Source organism: Elephantulus edwardii, unplaced genomic scaffold (assembly GCF_000299155.1).
Source record: "Elephantulus edwardii isolate Elephantulus edwardi_28Jun2011 unplaced genomic scaffold, EleEdw1.0 scaffold00104, whole genome shotgun sequence".
In the NCBI taxonomy this organism is placed as follows: Eukaryota; Metazoa; Chordata; class Mammalia; order Macroscelidea; family Macroscelididae; genus Elephantulus; species Elephantulus edwardii.
Genome location: NW_006399854.1, coordinates 2274387 through 2292243, shown reverse-complemented (window position 1 = coordinate 2292243; position 17857 = coordinate 2274387). Strand labels below are relative to the sequence as shown.

General features: G+C 40.1%; 1 protein-coding gene across 1 annotated transcript in view; it reads left to right on the top strand.

The window, feature by feature from the left end:
• Positions 1 to 732: 732 nt before the first annotated feature.
• The window catches only part of CCDC175 (coiled-coil domain containing 175), a 95754-nt gene continuing 78629 nt past the window's right edge, over positions 733 to 17857 (top strand). Inside the window, exons 1-4 of the mRNA XM_006891819.1 lie at positions 733 to 925; positions 4114 to 4199; positions 8163 to 8274; positions 13446 to 13581. Of these exons, the coding sequence (XP_006891881.1) occupies positions 733 to 925; positions 4114 to 4199; positions 8163 to 8274; positions 13446 to 13581 (527 nt within the window). The remainder of the gene's footprint in view (positions 926 to 4113; positions 4200 to 8162; positions 8275 to 13445; positions 13582 to 17857) is intronic.

The window sequence follows — 17857 nt, the reverse complement described above, 5'->3', positions numbered from 1 at the left end:
CACCATCACAAGAACATGGAAACAGCCCAAATGCCAAAACTGAATGAATTGAGAAATTGTGGTGCAACCACACAAAGGAGTATCATGCAGCACTCAACAGCAAGAATTTTGAAAAATACTACATAACTAATGGTTATAAATTATGGTACATTCACATGATGGACTACTACCGCAGCATGCAGGAGCAATGATTTTGTAAATTCCTTCCTAACTTGGGAGGGACTGTAGAGCATTATGGTAAGTGAACTCAATCCCATAAGGACAAATATTGTATAAGACCATTATTGTAGAAAGTGTATGAGGATCCAAGGGAAATGGGGGCAGCAGAGGGGTGAGCAGGTGGGAGTTAATCATAGGATCGCACAATTTGATGGGTGGAGGGAGGAGTGGGGAAAGGAAAGGGGAAAGATCCGCGTGAAAAACAATGTATTATGAACTTTGTAAATAAAACAATATAAAATAAAAATTTTCTTTAAAAAAAAAAGGTGGGGGGGGGTGAGCAGTACTAATCCTAGTGGTCAACCAGAGAGATTCAGGCCATGAACTAGGGAAAGAAGGGAAAATGCAAAGAGGGGAAGGCTACTTAATTTTAAAGAATGAAGGGACCAGAGCAGTCAGGTACCCAGTTCCGTGCAGGCCGCCAGGGGGCGCCCAGGGCCAAAGCGAGCTCGTTGCCAGTGGCAACCGGCCTCCACAGCGCTGGCTGCCTTGGCGGCGCTCCAAAACAGCAAGATGTCACTGAGCCCCTGCTCGTCTGACCCTAACGTCTCAGGCAAAAAGGTGCTGACGGTGACTGAGCAGGCGAAAGCTGAAAAGGGACAGGAGATCGGTGTCTCCACCGGCCCTTCCCTGGAGTTATGCGTCGTCCCCGCCACCTTGGGCTCCTCGGTCGCGGCCGCCGCGCTGGAGCAGCTCTTATTTGTGGGTGAGAAGCTTGTCGGAAAGGAGCTCGTCCTCCAGGGTGGAGCCGGGCGGCCCTCAATGGGAACCCTCCCTGGAAGCACTCTCGGCTGCTGGAGCCCCCTGGCTCCTCCGAGGCTGGGGAGCCGGCAGGGGGCGGCGCCAGCACTTGCTGCCGGCCCGGGAGCGGACTCCGGTTGGATCCTGGACTTCCAGGCCATTGCCCTTCTGCCCTCTCTTGCCTGTTGCAAGCTGCAGGCTTATCCATCTGCCCATTTTTTGTGGTTGTGAGTTTTTTTCCTTTTTGTTGGGGTTATTTCCCCCCAAATTTTTAAAATTGGTTTGCATACAGTAATTCGTTTACATTGTGTTTCGTTCCTGTACATTGTTTTATACAATCTTTCTTTTACATTGTGTTTCATACATTCATATACATTGCGTTTTATGTAATTAATCCAATGCCTATTATTACCCTGTCCTTTGCAATCCCCATTGAATCTTTTCTATAGCACCTATATTCACAATAGCAAGAATATGGAAACAGCCCAATCAACAAACAAATGGAGTGAGAAAGTGTGGTATATTCACACAATAGAACACTCTGCAGCACTAAGGAACAAACACAATGTGAAATACTATTTAACTTAGGAGAGTCTAGGCATTATATCAAGTGGACAAATTCTCACAGGGACAAATACTGCATGAGACCATAATTGAAAAACTAGGACAACTAGTTAGATGTGTGTTAAGTATCCAAAAACGGAAAGGATGAAGGGAGTGGAAAAAGGAAAAGGGTGGAAATCAATAGGGTTGCAGAGTTTAGTGGGTGAATGAGAGTGGGTGAAGGAATAGGGAAGATTCCATCTGCCTTTAGACTGTATATTGGATTTCTGCTTGTCCCTTACTGCCTTTCCATTGCAAGTTAATTTCCTCCATTATTTTGCCAGTGAAAACTGGAGAACTTAACACACAAATAAGAAAAAGTGTGTCAAAGTGGCACTTGTTCTATTAAAGCAGCAACAAACATCAAACTCACTGACATGGGGGATCCATTCCCGCTCATGCAGTTGCTCTGTGACATTTCTGAGGTTATAAAATCTCTGAGGCAAGAAAAACACAGACCATTTTCTCCAGTGCAGTTTACGGCTTCTGAAACCCGCTGTGTGGCAGCTGTGAGTAGGACAGGACACAAGAACAACAAATCTTAACAGGAGCAAATTGCTTCATCTTTCCTCTACATAGTGGTGGATGGATAAGAACCTTTTGGTGAACAGATGAGCATGTGGTGTGAATTAAATCTGGATGCTCTTTTACCTGGAAAAAGCACGTTTAGGAAATGTGAACAGAGAAGTATCTTAACTGGGGCCAGATTAAAATTTTTCTTCACTTACAAGAGCTGAGCTTGGAATTAAGCCACCTAAATTTAGGACAAAACATGTTCCAAGAAAAAGCATTGTTTCTTCATATGAAAACCTATTTATTCCAAATAATAAGATATTCATTGCTTCGCTACTTAAGGATAATTCTATTAGTTTTTAGTATAATACTACCATTGATTTGGTAGGATTTCTTTACCCCATTTTAGATGAACTAATTTCATGTTATAATTCTTGTGGAATAGGTTTAGATAAGTTCATTATAAAAGATATTGACCCAGAGAGAGTAAATTATTCCCAAGTGTCTAAGGTCATTGTTTAGGATAGAGATAGTTTGGAGCTGTTCATCTCTGGTTTTATCTCTCGGTCACCAAGTTATTTCATTTCTCGTGTTAATCACAAATAATGATTTCTGGACCTGCATGAAGTTTTTCACAGGAGAAAATATCATTAAGTCTTCCTGATCTGAGTATGCAAGCAGAAACAAGTGTGTGCTCATTTATTTCACTTTAAAAGAGAGAGATCCTTTACAAAACCCTGTCTCTCTTACACACACTTAATTGCTCACAAATTCAGTAAGTGATTTTCACTTGGTCTGAGAGCTTAGATTATTTAAGTGAGCCCAAATTGCCTGAAACAAAGAACAGAAATTATTCTTTACACTTCCAAGAATGAGGATTAAGGACAAGAACCTAGAACTACCCTATTGGTATCCAGACTCCACCATGAATCAGCACTATGACCTTAAAAATCGGCTGTCAGTTATTTCTCCAGAGTGCTGAAGAGCAATGATGTCAGTCTAAAGACTAAAGTGCACCTGATCCAGGACATGGTCTCCACAACTACTTGCTATGCATCAGAAAGCTGGAAAACAACTAAGGATGATAGAAGAAGGATCAATGCCTTTAAGCTGTGGTGCTGGAGAAGAATCTTGAACTTACTTTAAAAAGGAAATATTAAGTAGAAAAGAGATCCATGTAAAACTAGGAAAATTCAGAGATAGAAGATGTATTTTACAACTGAGTAAGCATTTGAATTAGATCTTAAATATTATTATTAGTTTGGTATAGTTTCTTTTTTTCTATTTTGTTATTGATTACCTTCGAGTTGAGCTCAACTCATAGCAACTCTATGAACAAAAGGCCTCAAGTCCCTCTAAAACTATTGACATTTATCAAAGTTCATAGAGTTTCCAGAGGTATGGTGTTTAGGAAGTGGATTCCACCCCTGGTTCCAAACCTGACATAGTATGTTATTGTTGTTATGTGCCGTTGAGTTTCCTGTAATGCATAGTGACCCGATGTACAGCAGCTCTGAACCCTTTACTATCCTGAGCCAGTCTCACTAACTCTGACTCACCAGCCCCCATCGTCCCAGTTACTGTATCAACCCCTCTTATCTGGGGTCTTCCTCTCCGGAGCTGTTTGTCCACCCTTCCAAGCACCATGTCCTTCTCCAAGGACTGAAATTAATATCACAAGGAACTATGGGAGCTTAGTGCATTGTGTGCTGGGCTGCTAACCAAAAGGTCAGTAGATCAAATCAACCAGCCATTCAGTAGACAAAAGGTGAGTTAGCCTGCTCCCTTTAAGATTTAAAGCCTCAGAAACCTGAAGAAGGGTCCATGACTTGGAATAGACTCAACAGCTGTGAGTTTTGAAGTTTTGAATTTAATATCACCACTCTTATGAGATAGACATGGACAAGTATCATAAAAAATGTTGACTGTTGAAGAAGTACAACTATTCATTAGTATCCAAGTTCATTGTCAGTAATAGAGCTAATTGTAAACTATTGATTTGGAATACAATTTTAATTTTCTTTCCTTCATTTTTAGAACAATCGCTGCAAAGTGACTATTTTAAATGTGATGAAGCAGCTAGGATCTTTCTTCAGGACATCGCTGTAGCTGTTAAAAAATTGGTATTGTATTATGTATAAAGCTATTTTTTTAATGCTTCCATGTACTTTATTATCAAACTTTAATTTAGCACTGAGTCTTTTCAAAGTGAAGGTCCTGGGGAGCGAAATTTGTTCTTAGTTACTGACCAAAAAGTTAGCAGTTCAAACCTATTTGATGATACCATGGAAGAAAAGCCTGGTGATCTGCTTCCGTAAGGTTACTGTCAAGAAAATGTCATGGGATATAGTTCTACTCTGTACCACGTGGGTCCCTATGAGTCAGAACTGGCTGCAGAAAAAGGTTTGATTTGGTTACCCATCTGTTCAAGGTACTTCAAAAAATGAATAGGGAAAATATTTAGCGTCAATTTAAAAATATTTTCTCTCACGTTACTAAGTATTTGCACCAGTGTTGAATCAGCTGTTGAAGAAGCAAAAATACTGCTTTTTTCCTGTCATTTGGAACATGGAATAACAGGCCTGTTCTATAGATGATGCTAGATTCACTTATGAGAAGCAGAACTGGTTAATGATTGAGCTGGTCAGAATTGTGAAGGCTCTTCATTAGATTTAAAAATATACTATGGAAAAAAATATTTATAATATGTCGAGATACGGAGGTAAATGAGTTTGGTCTAACCAAGTGATGATGAAAATTATTTTACAAATTTCACATATATGTTAATGTACCACTGAGTCAGAAGTGATTTATAGCTGACCCTCCAACAAGTTTTCAGGGATCACACAAGAAGAGATTTCCCACCATTCTGCCAAGGAAAAAGTGGATTAAAACTGTGCACCTTAGGGTTGACGGTGCACCTTCTTACCACAAGCTCTGTGTGTATGTGTATGTACTTAACTACAATTACGCTATTAAACTTCATCATAATGTATGGAAGCACAAGGTTTTTTAATATGCAATGCCATACTGTGATCCTATTAAAACTTTCCCCACCTCTGTTCATTTAAGAATGCTTTTTCTCAGAACTTGAAGGGGTGAAAACATGTTATGGCTAATTATCCAGCTTGACTCAATTTAATATTTAAATCCTATAACCAATCCCTTAAATAGCTGAGAAAAATCTCTTCTTCACTTTGAAAAGTAACACATTTTCACTATTATTAAAATAATGCATGTATACTCTGAAAATTTTAGGGAAAAATAAATATGCAGAAAGAAGAAAGTGAAAATATATCACCAATAAAACCACTAAGACAATTTCTTTGATATTTTAATGGAAGTTTATAGAGAACTTGGATTTCCATTCATTCATTCATTCATTATTGCATATTTTCCTCCCTGCTCCCCTCCCCAAAGTTCATTTTCTCTTTGAAAAAAAATTATTTCATTGCTGTACAATTCTCCACTCCCATCCCAGTCCACTTTATGATGTAGCTCTTATTCTCGACTGTTGTTATGCAAATAATACCTAAGCTATATTCCTTTTAAGCATATATTCCTTTTAAGCTGTTCTAAGACAATTTTTTTTATCTATACAATATAATGACAGTAATTATATTAGCCATACTGCCTCCAGAAACTATGAACTTTGATAAATGTTGATTGTTTTAGAGGGGCTTCAGGCCTTTTGTTCACAGAGTCGCTATGAGTCATGCTTGACTCGAAGGCAATGGACAACATATTGCACAAAGGAGCCCTGGTGACACAGTGCCTAAGCATTCAGCCACTAACATAAAGGTCAACAGTTTGAATGCACCAGCCACTCAAGAGAAAAGTATAGTAGTAGAAACATTATGAAGCAATTCTACTCTGAGTTAGAATCAACTTGGTCAAAGTTTAGTTTTTATATTGTACATCCATCTCTACTATCCATTCCCAAAATAATTATAATGAAATCTTTGATAAATGTCCTTTCTGTTTTCAGATCATGCATACCATTGAAACTTACTTTTACATATGGTCAAGTCATATAGTAGCTTTTTTAGCCATCATTTATTTAAAGGATGCACTACTTTCTGCCCCTTTCCCCAGTTGGTTTTTGAGCTCTGGAGGTCTAGTGGCAAAAAGCTGTGCTACAATTCTAAAGGCATGTGGTTTGAGGCCACCAGCTGCTCCACCAAAAAAGAATCTCCTCCCATGCAATTAACTGCTTCTGAAAACCCACCAGACGTTCAACTGTGGGTTGCTTCCAACTCTATGGTAAACACCACACCAACAACAATTGTTTTTGAAATTCTTTTTTTCCTTTGGTAAACTAGCTCTACCTGTTGTTGTTGCTATGTGCCGTCGAGTCGCTTGTGACTCATAGCGACCCTCTGTACAACAGCCCTAAACCCTGCTCCATCCTGTGCCAATCGCACTGCCTCTGACACACCCATCCCAATTACCCCAGTCACTGAATCAATCCACCTCATAGAGGGTCTTCCCCTTTTGCGCCGTCCCTCCACCATTCCAAGCATGGTGTCCTTCTCCAAGGACCTCTCCCTCCTTACAACATGTCCAAAGTATGTCAGAATCCTTGCCTCCAAGGAGCATCCTGGTTTAACCCTTTCTAGGATGAATATGTTTTCTTGGCAGTCCAGGGTTCATTCAGTACTCTTCTCCAGCACCACAGCTCAGAGGTATCAATTCTCCTTCTGTCTTCCCTAGTCATTGTCCAGCTCTCTGATGCATAACAAGTGATTGCAAAGACCATGGCCTATATTAGGCACACCTTAATCTCAAGAGAGACACCGTTGCTCTTGAGTACTTTAGAGAGGTCCCTAACAACAGACTTTCCCATCGCAATACGTTTTTTTATTTCCTGGCTGCTGGTGCCAAGAGTGTTGACCATGGAGCCAAGCAAACTGAAGCTGTGAACAATCTCAATCTCTTCGCCATCCATCCTGATGCTACCAATTGGTCCAGTGGTGAGAATCTTTGTCTTCTTGACATTGAGCCTCAGTCCATACTGAAGGCTGCAGTCCTTGACCCTCTGCAGCAAGTGCATGACGTCCTCCTCAGTTTTAGCAAGCAGGGTTGTGTCATCTGCATAACGCAGATTGTTAATAGATCTTCCACCAATCCTGACTCCACACTTCTCCTCATAGAGCCCAGCCTCCCAGATAATCTGTTCTGCATACAGGTTGAAAAGGTATGGAGACAGGACACATCCCTGGCGTACACCCTTCCCAATTTTGAACCATGCAGTGTTACCCTGCTCTGTTCTGATGACTGCCACTTGGTCCAAGTATAGGTTTCGCATTAGCACGATTAAATGTTCTGGGATTCCCATTCTTCTCAGAGTCAGCCACAGTTTGTTATGATCCACACAGTCAAATGCCTTTGCATAATCAATGAAACACAGATAGACATTCTTCTGGTATTCCCTGCTTTCAGCCAAGATCCATCTAACATCAGCTATAATATCCCTAGTACCCCTACCCCTTCTAAACCCAGCCTGGACTTCTGGCAATTCTCTGCTGATGTGCTGTTCCAGTCGTTTTTGGATAATCTTCAGTAGATTCTTGCTTGCATGTGAAATCAATGATATTGTTCTGCAGTTTCCACACTCTGTTGGGTCACCCTTCTTTGGAATGGGAACAAATATAGATCTCTTCCAATCAGTTGGCCAAGTGGTTGTTCTCCAAATTTCTTGGCACAAATTGGTGAGCACATCCAGAGCAGCATCTGTTAGCCAAAATAGGTCAATTGGTATACCACCTATTCCTGGGCCCTTATATTTTGCTATTTCTTTCAAAGCAGCTTCAACTTCTTCATCATCATAGGCTCTTGCTCATATGTTATTTCACTAAATTCTTCTGTATCTGCCAGTTCCTTTAAATTAAAAAAACCCACAAAACCAACCTTGAACACTGACGTTGGAGTATACAATTGCCCCATTTTCTTCTTCAAATAGGAATAATGTTTGAAGATGTTTTACAAAAATCCATTTGAAGCTCTGAACACATAATGCATTGTTTAGGAAATAAATCTTATTGTTTTACTGTCTTAACTCTTTAAAATGCTACTTAAATTTTCAGGAACAAATGAGAAAAGCCACAATTGATCTTCTAGAAATTGAAACCATGGAACTCAGCAGACTATATTTTCTATTGGAAACTCTTCCCAAGTGCTTTAACAGAGAAATGGAAGGTACTTTTAGGGTTATTAATTGTAGAAATTTACCTTGTGAAAATATAGAATCTAGTACTTTGGATTAAATAATGTTGATAGTTATCACATGTCACATACAGGAAGAAAGAATGCACAACGGAAAAACAGATTTGTAATGCTTTTCTAGTTGTTGCTGTTATTGTGTACTGTTGAGTTGGAACTGACCCATAGCTGACCCTCAGGTGGGTTTTCAGAGGCAGCTAATTGGACAGGCGGATATTACCCATCCTTCTCCCGCCGGAGCTTCTGGTGGATTTGAACCATGTGTCTTTAAGATTGCAGTGCAACTTCTTTCCACCAAGTCATCAGTGCTCATACATATTATACAAGTGCTGTGGAAATAATAGGTATGTACATAAACACTGAATATTTAGAATTTTATTTCTCAGTAGATTGAAGATGAGAGCATCAACACATCTCAAATTGGTATATCTTCAGTTAAATTATGAAGCATGACCAGCTTAAATTGCAAAGCTAGGTGACTTCGCCAATCAATGTGTATTCTTTAAAATACTAAGAAAAGATTTTGTAAAAATGATGGTTTTTATTTTTTAGTTATTAAAACCTAGGAACACAGCTAAAGAAAGATATAAAAGACAGGTAATCAGGAATCTACAAAACATATTTTAAGGACTAAATTATAAAAATGTTAACATAAATTGGTTTTTACATTTAATAGGTTGTTATTGTTATGTGCTGTCAAGTTGCATGCAACTTGTCCTGAGCCAGTCTTATTGATTCTGACATACCAACCCCCATTGTCCCAGTTACTGCATCAATCCATCTCACCTGGGGTCTTCCTTTCCTTCCCCTCCACCCTTCTGAGCATGATATCCTTCTCTAAGGATTGGTCCCTCCTGGCCACATGCCCAAAGTATGTGAACTGAGCTTCAAAATCCTAGCCTCCAAGGAGAAACTTGGTTTCACCCTCTCCAAGACAGACTTAATTGTTTTATTCCTGGTCTATGATATGTTCAATCCTCTTTAGCACTACAACTCAAAAGCATTGATTCTTCTTCTAAAGCCAGTAAAAAATCTGGCAGGTTATTATGTGGAAGACAATTCTAAAATTTACATGGAAATATGTTGCTGTTGTTGTTGACTGCCTTCACATCGAGCATGACTCATAGCAAACCTATGAACAAAATGCCTGAAGCCCTTCTTCAACTGTCAACGTTTATCAAAGTTCATAGAGTTTCCAGAGGCAAGTTGTTTAGAAAGTGGATGCCACTCCTGCTTCACATGGAAATATAAAGGACCAAATTTAGAGAGCTAAGATAATCTTGAAAAAGATGCATAAGATGAGAAGTAATATATAAGAAACAGTAAGATTTATTATATAGCTATGGTGAGCAAAGACAAGATGAGCTGTGAGATATCAAGAACATCTTCCATGAAGAATGCAAAAGGTCATTACAAAGACAGAGGAGGAAGAAAAGACCAAGATGGATGTCAGAAAAGACCCTGAATATTGCACTAGAGCAATAAGCCAAAGCAAAGCAAAGGGGAAAAAAAGGAAGCCAAAGCTATGGGAAGAACTCAAGATATTGAGGAGCTAAAGAGAAGATTCCAAAGGATAGCTCGGAAGACAAAGCAATGTATTATAATGAAATGTGCAAAGAGCTGGGATCAGAAAATCGAGCTGAATTCACTCAGCATTTCTTAAGCTGAAGGAACTGAAGAACAAATTCAAGCCACTGCTGGTAATACTCTGTGACACTGATGTGTCAAATGCGTTAAGGGTTGGCTACCCAATGTGGACAGAGAATGGGGTGGAGGTCCCCAACTAAAACAAACTTGGAAGGAGGAATGGCATCCACTTCCATAATAGCTTGCCTCTGGAAACCCTATGAACCTGGAGAGAGGATGAAAGGCACCCAAGCGTCAAAAACTCTCCTTTATCGGGTTGATATGAGTCACCTGAGACCCCACGGCACTTAACAACAACAAGTGGTAATACTTAATGAGTCACCTGAGACCCGACGGCACTTAACAACAACAAGTGGTAATACTTAAGAATGCTTTGGGCATAATATTAAATGATCCAGAAAGCATTAAAAGAAGGTGGAAAGAGTATACAGAGTCATTGTACCAAAAGGAAATGGCTGACACAGAAGAATTTTATGAAACAACGTATGTGCGAATGTGGTGATGAAGGAGGAAGTTCAAGTTGCTTTGAAAGAATTGGCAAAAAACAAGGCCCCAGGAATTGATGGCATACCAGTTGACATATTTCAATAAACCAACGCTGTCCTGGATGTGTTCACCAAGTTGTGTCAAGAAATCTGGAGGACAGCCACCTGGCCAACTGACTGGAAGAGATCTATATTTGTTCTCATTCCAAAGAAAGATGACCCAACTGAGTGCAGAAATTACCAAACAGTATCATTAATACCACATACTAGCAAGTTTCTGCTGAAAATTATTTAAAAATTACTGGAATAGCACATCAGCAGAGAACTTCCAGATGTGCAGGCTGGGTTTAGAAGAGGCCATGATACTAGGGCGATCATAGCTAATTTTAGATAGATCTTGGCTGAAAGCAGGGAGTACCAGAGGAATGTCTACCTGGGTTTCATTGACTATGCAAAAGCATTTGACTGTGTAGATCACAACAAACAGTGGCTGACCCTGAGAAGAATGGGAATCCCAGAACACCTGACTGGGCTTATGTGAAACCTATACTTGGATCAGGAGGCAGTTGTTATAACAGAGCAAGGTTCAAAATTGGAAAGGGTGTATGGCAGGGATGTGTCCTATCTCCATATATTTCAATCTATATATGGAACAGATTATCCATGAGGCTGGGCTGTATGAGGAGGAATATAGCATCAGGATTAGAGGAAGACTCATCAACAGTCTGTGTTATACAGATGACACAGTCCTGCTTGTTGAAACTGAAAAAGATCTGAAGCACTTGCTACAGATTATCAAGGACTGCAGCCTTCAATATGGACTGAAGGTCAATATCAAAAAAACAATGACTAGGGATGGTAGAAGGAGAATTGATAACCTTTGTGCTGTTGTGCTGAAGAGTGTTGTATATACCATGGGCTGCTAGGAAAACAGACAGGTTCATCCTAGAAAAGGAGAGACTAGGTTGTTCCTTGGAGGCAAGGATTCTGAAGCTTCCTCTGACATACTTCGGACACATTGCAAGGAGGGACCAGTCTTTGATGAGGGATGTCATGTTTGGGAGGGTGGAGGGACAGCGCAAGAGAGGAAGAGCCTTGATGAGATGGATTGAGTTGGTGACTGGGGTAATGGGGATAAGTGTGTTGGAGACAATAAATTTGGCACAAGACAGAGCAGGATTTAGGACTGTTGTACATAGGGTCGCTATGAGTCACAGGTGACTTGACACCACATAACAGCAGCAACAACAAATGGTATTAGCCCTCAATGAGAAGGGTTGGCACCGTGACTACCACCAAGGACTTGAGGATGACAGAGATCATGAGGATAGCATTGATCTGTTCATACACTTGCTATGAGTTACAGTCAACTTGATGGCACCTAACAACAACATACATTAAAGCAGTGTGATCTGATGCAAGAATAGACAAAGAAAACCTGATGTCTTAAGTTGCTAATCACTCAGCTGCTAACGGAAAGGGTGATGTGAAGCCACCAGCTGCCCCATTGAAGAAAGATGTGGCAGGTTGCTTAGGCAAGCATTTACAGCCTTAGAAACTCTGGAACAGTTCTATTCTACTTACACTCACTGTTATCAAGGCTGAACCAACTCATAGCTGACTCTCCTTTGTTGTGTTTCCAAGACTGTAAATGTCATGAGAGGAGACTGGTGGATTTGAACTTCAATAAAGATGAGGCCTTTGGGTTAGCAGCATAAACTCTCTATGGATTAGACCATGAGAGCTCTCTCTCTATTCTGTAGGCTTGCTGTAGTTAGAATCAACTTGGCTCAGTGCAGCAGGTTTGGGTCTTTTTGCTTGTTTGTTTATATAGATAAACAGATAAATAGAATATAGAAGCTAGAAACAATTCCTTTGCAATATAGAAATATTGCCATTATGATAAATATTGATGTATACTGCAGCCTTTTTAAGAAATAGTTCAGTGGTGTTAAGTATAATCAAGTCAGGACCTCCTCATGGCTGACTCTCTAGTGAGTTTTCAGAGGCAGTAAATCACATGGGAGCAGATTGCCCATCTTTCTCCCGTGGAGCAGCTGATGGATTATAACTGCATGCCTTTGAGTTAACAGCTAAATTCTTACTACTGAGCCACTGTTGCTGTTGTGTACCAGCAAGTCTGAACCGACCTGTAGCTGAGCCTCTGGTGGGTCTTCAGAGGCAGTTAACTGCACAGAAGGCGCTTACTTATCCTTCTCCCATGGATTCAAACCACATGCCTTCAGGATTGCAGCTCAGCTTCTTGCCACTAGGCCACCAAAGCTCCTAGATCTCCCTAAATAATTCTATGTGAGTAGGCTACTAATAGAGAAAAGATACAATAAAAAATTAAGTAGATGTTCCAGTTTCCATTTATTGCTTCTTAGTTTCCTTCATTGTCTGTTCTGTGATAATGGAGATAGACCCTGTTTTTATCTTCCTTGCCATTTGACATGACATTAAGCTTTATTAGTAGAGAGCCCTGGAGGAATATTGGAGAAGGAAGATGTTCTCCTCCTGGTTCCAATGTGCTTCACCTGGCACACTCTTACAGGGCATGTGACTTCTCCAGTGCCGGGCACCTGTGGCAGACAACAGTCTGTAGTAGTCAGAAGCTCCACTCAAGACCCCTTTTGGGTAGCTTCATGGTAGAGAGCCATTAGTGAGATATTTCACAGTGAACAGCCTGGTCCTTGATACCTCCTTGGATGGCTCTGCACTAAACTCTAAGGCATGACACGCCTTGCCCAACCTCTCACACTTCCAGGTTACACATGCACAGATGTAAGCTGTCTAAAGAAGTCCCAAGGCAGAGGCAGCTGGGTATCCCTAGGCCAGAACCTGAGAAATGCATGAGCAATTAGGAGCCGGTAAGACTGAGAGGAACTAAAGTGGTGAGTTGGAGGCATCTAGTATCAGGACAGGATGAAAACGTATTTCAGAGATGATCTAATTTGTTTATGTTTTATCTACACTTACACTTTTGCTCAATTAATGTTTCTACTTACTTTTAAGAATGTGTCAGAGATGCTCGCAAATCAAATATTTTTGAGATAAATAAATTATACCAAAATATTGCAAGTACTGATTCTGAAATAGAATCCTTAAAGAAAACATTAATAGAACTGGATGAAACTAATAAAATTCTAGGGTAAGTATTTTTTATTTACTATTTTAGTCAATGGTAGATGTAGTTAGAGGATTGTCCTAAAGAGTTTGCCCTGTGATCTGAACTTGTTCGGGGGGATATAAAAGTGGGCATATATTTTAATAGAAAATAATCCAGACTGATGTAGAGTTTATGTTGACTACAGAGGGCTGTAGAGGAGAACAGAACATCTTCAACCACTACACCACAAGTCCAGGAGACTTCTAAAATGTCATATTATACAATCAGCTTCCCAATAGCAACTAACGTTTGTAAATCAGACCCTGCTTAGCAGGCCACCTCTTAATGCAGAGACTCATAATGGTTTTAGTAGAATTCAATTTATAGACAACCACCACCACCAAAGCAGGAAGTCGCACTAGGTATTGTATTCATAGATCCCTACATGGCACAAACAATTGGTGAATGATTACTCACTTAAAATTTGATGATTCAAATCTACCCAGTGGCACTTTGAAAAGAAGCCCAGATAATCTCCTTCCATAAAGATTACATCCAATAAGACCCTAAAAACAGGTCTCTTCAACATGTGGGATCACCCTGATAGATTCAAGCACAGAAAGATTAATAATTTCTTTAGCTTTTCTTTTCTTTCTGGTTTAGTTCTGTAAACGTTAGATTATGACCTCCTGGAGGAATGAAGCTGAGATCGGCTCCCAAAAGGTCTCATATTTTATCTGCTTAATTGAGATGCAGGAGAAAGATGGGAAATCTCCCATCAATTTACTATATCTGAACTAGACTGTGAATTTCTAAAGTAATAGCAAAGACATAATACATAGGTTGGCAATTCATATCAGGTGGTCAGCACCATCTCAGCCCTGAAGATCTGTGATTCTCACACATGGTCATGTATCAGAACCACTTGGACCCACTCTAGAGTTTTTGATTCAGTCTGTCCAGAACCTGAAATTCTACGTTTCCAACAAGTTCCCAGATGATGACTGTGATCATACTTTAAGGACTTCTGCTTGTTGCACTTTTCTGACCAGCACGAAAGTGCTGGGTGCTGGGATAAACTACGCAAGACTTTAGTAAGTCAAGAATTAAGGGGAGAGAATCTCATGGTTGGGCGTCCTCCCGACTTGTACATCCTTATAGCTTTTAGAAGTTTTCTAATACATAAGCAAAATAAATTATTAACAAGAATCATGAGATTTATATAAGACATCCTGTTTGTTACAATGACCCTTTTTATGACTGCATTCTTATTAGAAATTTTGAGTTAGCAAGAGAATGTTTTCCTTGAAACAAATTACATGCATACATACTTACAAGGTATAATGTTCTAACTTTATAGGAACATGTTGACATTTACTCAGTAACTTATACCTTTGTTTTGTTGAACAATTCAACATTTACTTGGGAATATTTTCCTTGTTTTTCCCCCACAATGTGCATTTAATAGACTTTCCCCTTTAACAATTTTCTCTGGTTTCAGTCTCTCGGTCCAAGCAACCCCTGATTTAATTATCTTAACCCCCACCAAGAGAAAGCTTTATGAAAAGACAAGTTACCAGCAGATCATTTAGTGAGCTTGTTATATGCTGTTGAGTTGCCTGTGACTCATAGCAACCCTATGTACATCAGCCCTAAACTCTCCTATATCCTGTGCCACCAATCTTGTTGTCTCTGATGCACCTACCCCCATTATCCCAGTCACTGACTCAATCCATCTCATCGAGAGTCTTCCTCTCTTGCACTGTCCCTCCACCCTCCCAAGCATGACATCCTTCTCCAAGGACAGATCCCACCTTTCAAAACATCCAAAGTGTTTCAGATGAAGTTTCAGAATCCTTGCCTCTAAGAGCAGCCTGGCTTCACCCTCTCCAGGATGAATTTATATTTAATGGTGCCCACATACTTATGAAGAGCACAACTTTGTGGTGAGCACAGTTCTTCTGTTGGACAATCCTTGGACATTAGATCCCTTCCAGATCCTTGAATATAACTTGTAACACTCTAGTTCCCACCAGCAAAATACACCTAATTATTGTTGTGGAGATTATTGCCTTTGAGTCAAGCACAACTCATAGCAACTCTATGAACAAAAGGCCTGAAGCCTTTCTATAACTATCGACATTTATCAAAGTTCATAGACTTTCCAGAGGCAGGTTTTTTAAGGAAGTGGGTGCCACTTCTGCTTCCAAACGTGTCCTAAACTGGGAGCTCCACCAAACATTGTCCACCATGGGTAACTGTCATGGCAACTGACATCCCAATTACACAAGGTTCAGAATCACAGCAACCCCAGGTTACCTCAGTACAGCATATTGACAGAAGAGAGCTGTACCACTATACACCTAATTAGATTTTTAAATTTATTTTCTTTTTTATGCTTTCTTGAAGCTACCGGAACTAAGCTCAGCTAATTCAATCTTAGAAAGCTTTCTTGCTGGACCCACAAAGTGCCCACTACCTGATCTCCTTCTCACTGTGCCTCTATCTCAGACATCTTTTTATGATATTTCTGGTGTTGAGTCAACTTCTGGAACCTAACTCACTAACAGCCTATTTCTATTCTCCTGGGCCTTCACATGATCCATGGAAATGAAACAGTCTTTATCCTAGCAACCTTATTTAAAAAAATCAAATTGCCAGAGAATTGAGGCCTTCGGGTTAGTGGCATATCTCACTACGGGTTCCACCACCGAGCTCCCCAACACTGGAAAAAGGTAGTAAACGCTTTAAAAAGAAGACAATATCAATTGTTCCTCCTCCAAACTTTATTCTTCTTAACCTTTGGCTGTGTTTTTTATGATCTTAACATGTCTTTCATGATGGGCATGTTCAGTGGTAGATGTGTAAGGTAGATCTAAAGCCCTATTTGGTTGTGGCTGGGAGAAAGTAATAGGGTTCATGTTGGTTTTCAAAAAACCTCTAAACAGGTAACATGCAGTGCTCCTTCCTCCCCTAACTTCTGTCCTCTGTTTCCCTGCATTAGAAGTTGGCTCCTGTTCATATGGTATTTCCTGAAATTTTTCATTGTTGATCAATTCTTTCTGGTACAGTGATTCTGTGTATTCTCTCCATCTTCTTTTGATGCTTTCTGGGCCATTCAATATATTGCCCATAGTATCCTTCAATATTGTGACACGAGGCTTAAATTTGTTTTTCAATTTGTCTCAGCTTGAGAAATGCAGAGCGAGAGTTCTTCCCTTTTTATTCTCCAATTCCAGCTCTCTGCATTTTCCATGATAATGCTTTGCTTTATCCTCCCGAGCTGCCCTTTGAAACCATATGTTCAGCTCTTTTACAGGAGCCATAGGTAATGAAGGAGGAAGTGGAAGCTACATTGAGGCATTGGCAAAAATTAAGGCCCCAGGAATCAATGGGAAACCAATTAACTTGTTTCAATTAACAGATGCAACCGTGGATGCACTCACCAACTTTTGCCAGGAAATTTGGAGGACAGCTGTCTGACCTGATTGGAAGAGATCCATATTTGTTCCCTTTCTCAAAAAAGGTGAAACAACTGAATGTGGAAACTATTGAACAATATTATTAATATCACATGCAAGCAAAATACAACCAAAGATCATTCAAAACTGGCTAGAAGAGTTCATAGATAGGGAACTGCCAAAGTTCAAGCAGGATTTAGAAAAGGCTATGGCATCAGGGATATTATTGCTGATGTCAGAGGGATCATGGCTGAAAGTAAGGGATACCAGAAGAATGTCTATTTTTGCTTTATTGACTACGCAAAGGCTTTTAATGGTGTGATCATAACAAGTTGTGGCTGACATTTAAAGGAATGGGAGAGTCTCAGAGCATTTAATTGTGCTCACACAGAACCTGTACTTGGACTAGGAGGCTATTGTGCGAACAGAGCAGGAGAACACTGCATGGTATAGAATTGAGAAGGGAGTGCTTGCTACAGGGTTGTATTCTTTCCATACCTATTCAATCTGTATGCTGAGCAAATTATCTGAAAAGCTAGACTCTATGAAGAGGAGTGTGGTACTGGGATTGGAGGGAGGCTCATCAATAACCTGCGTTATGCAGATGATGCAACATTGCTTGCTGAAAGTGAGGAGAACTTGAAGCATTTGTTGTAGAAGATCAAGGAATGCAGGCTTTGGTGTGGATTGAAAATTCTTACCATTGGACTGATAGGCAACATCATGATGGATGGAGAGGAGATTGAAACTGTCAACAGCTTCACCTTGCTTGGATCCACAATTAACACCCTTGGTACCAGCAGTCAGGAGATAAGGAGACACATTGCACTGGGAAAATCTGCAGTTAACAATCTCTC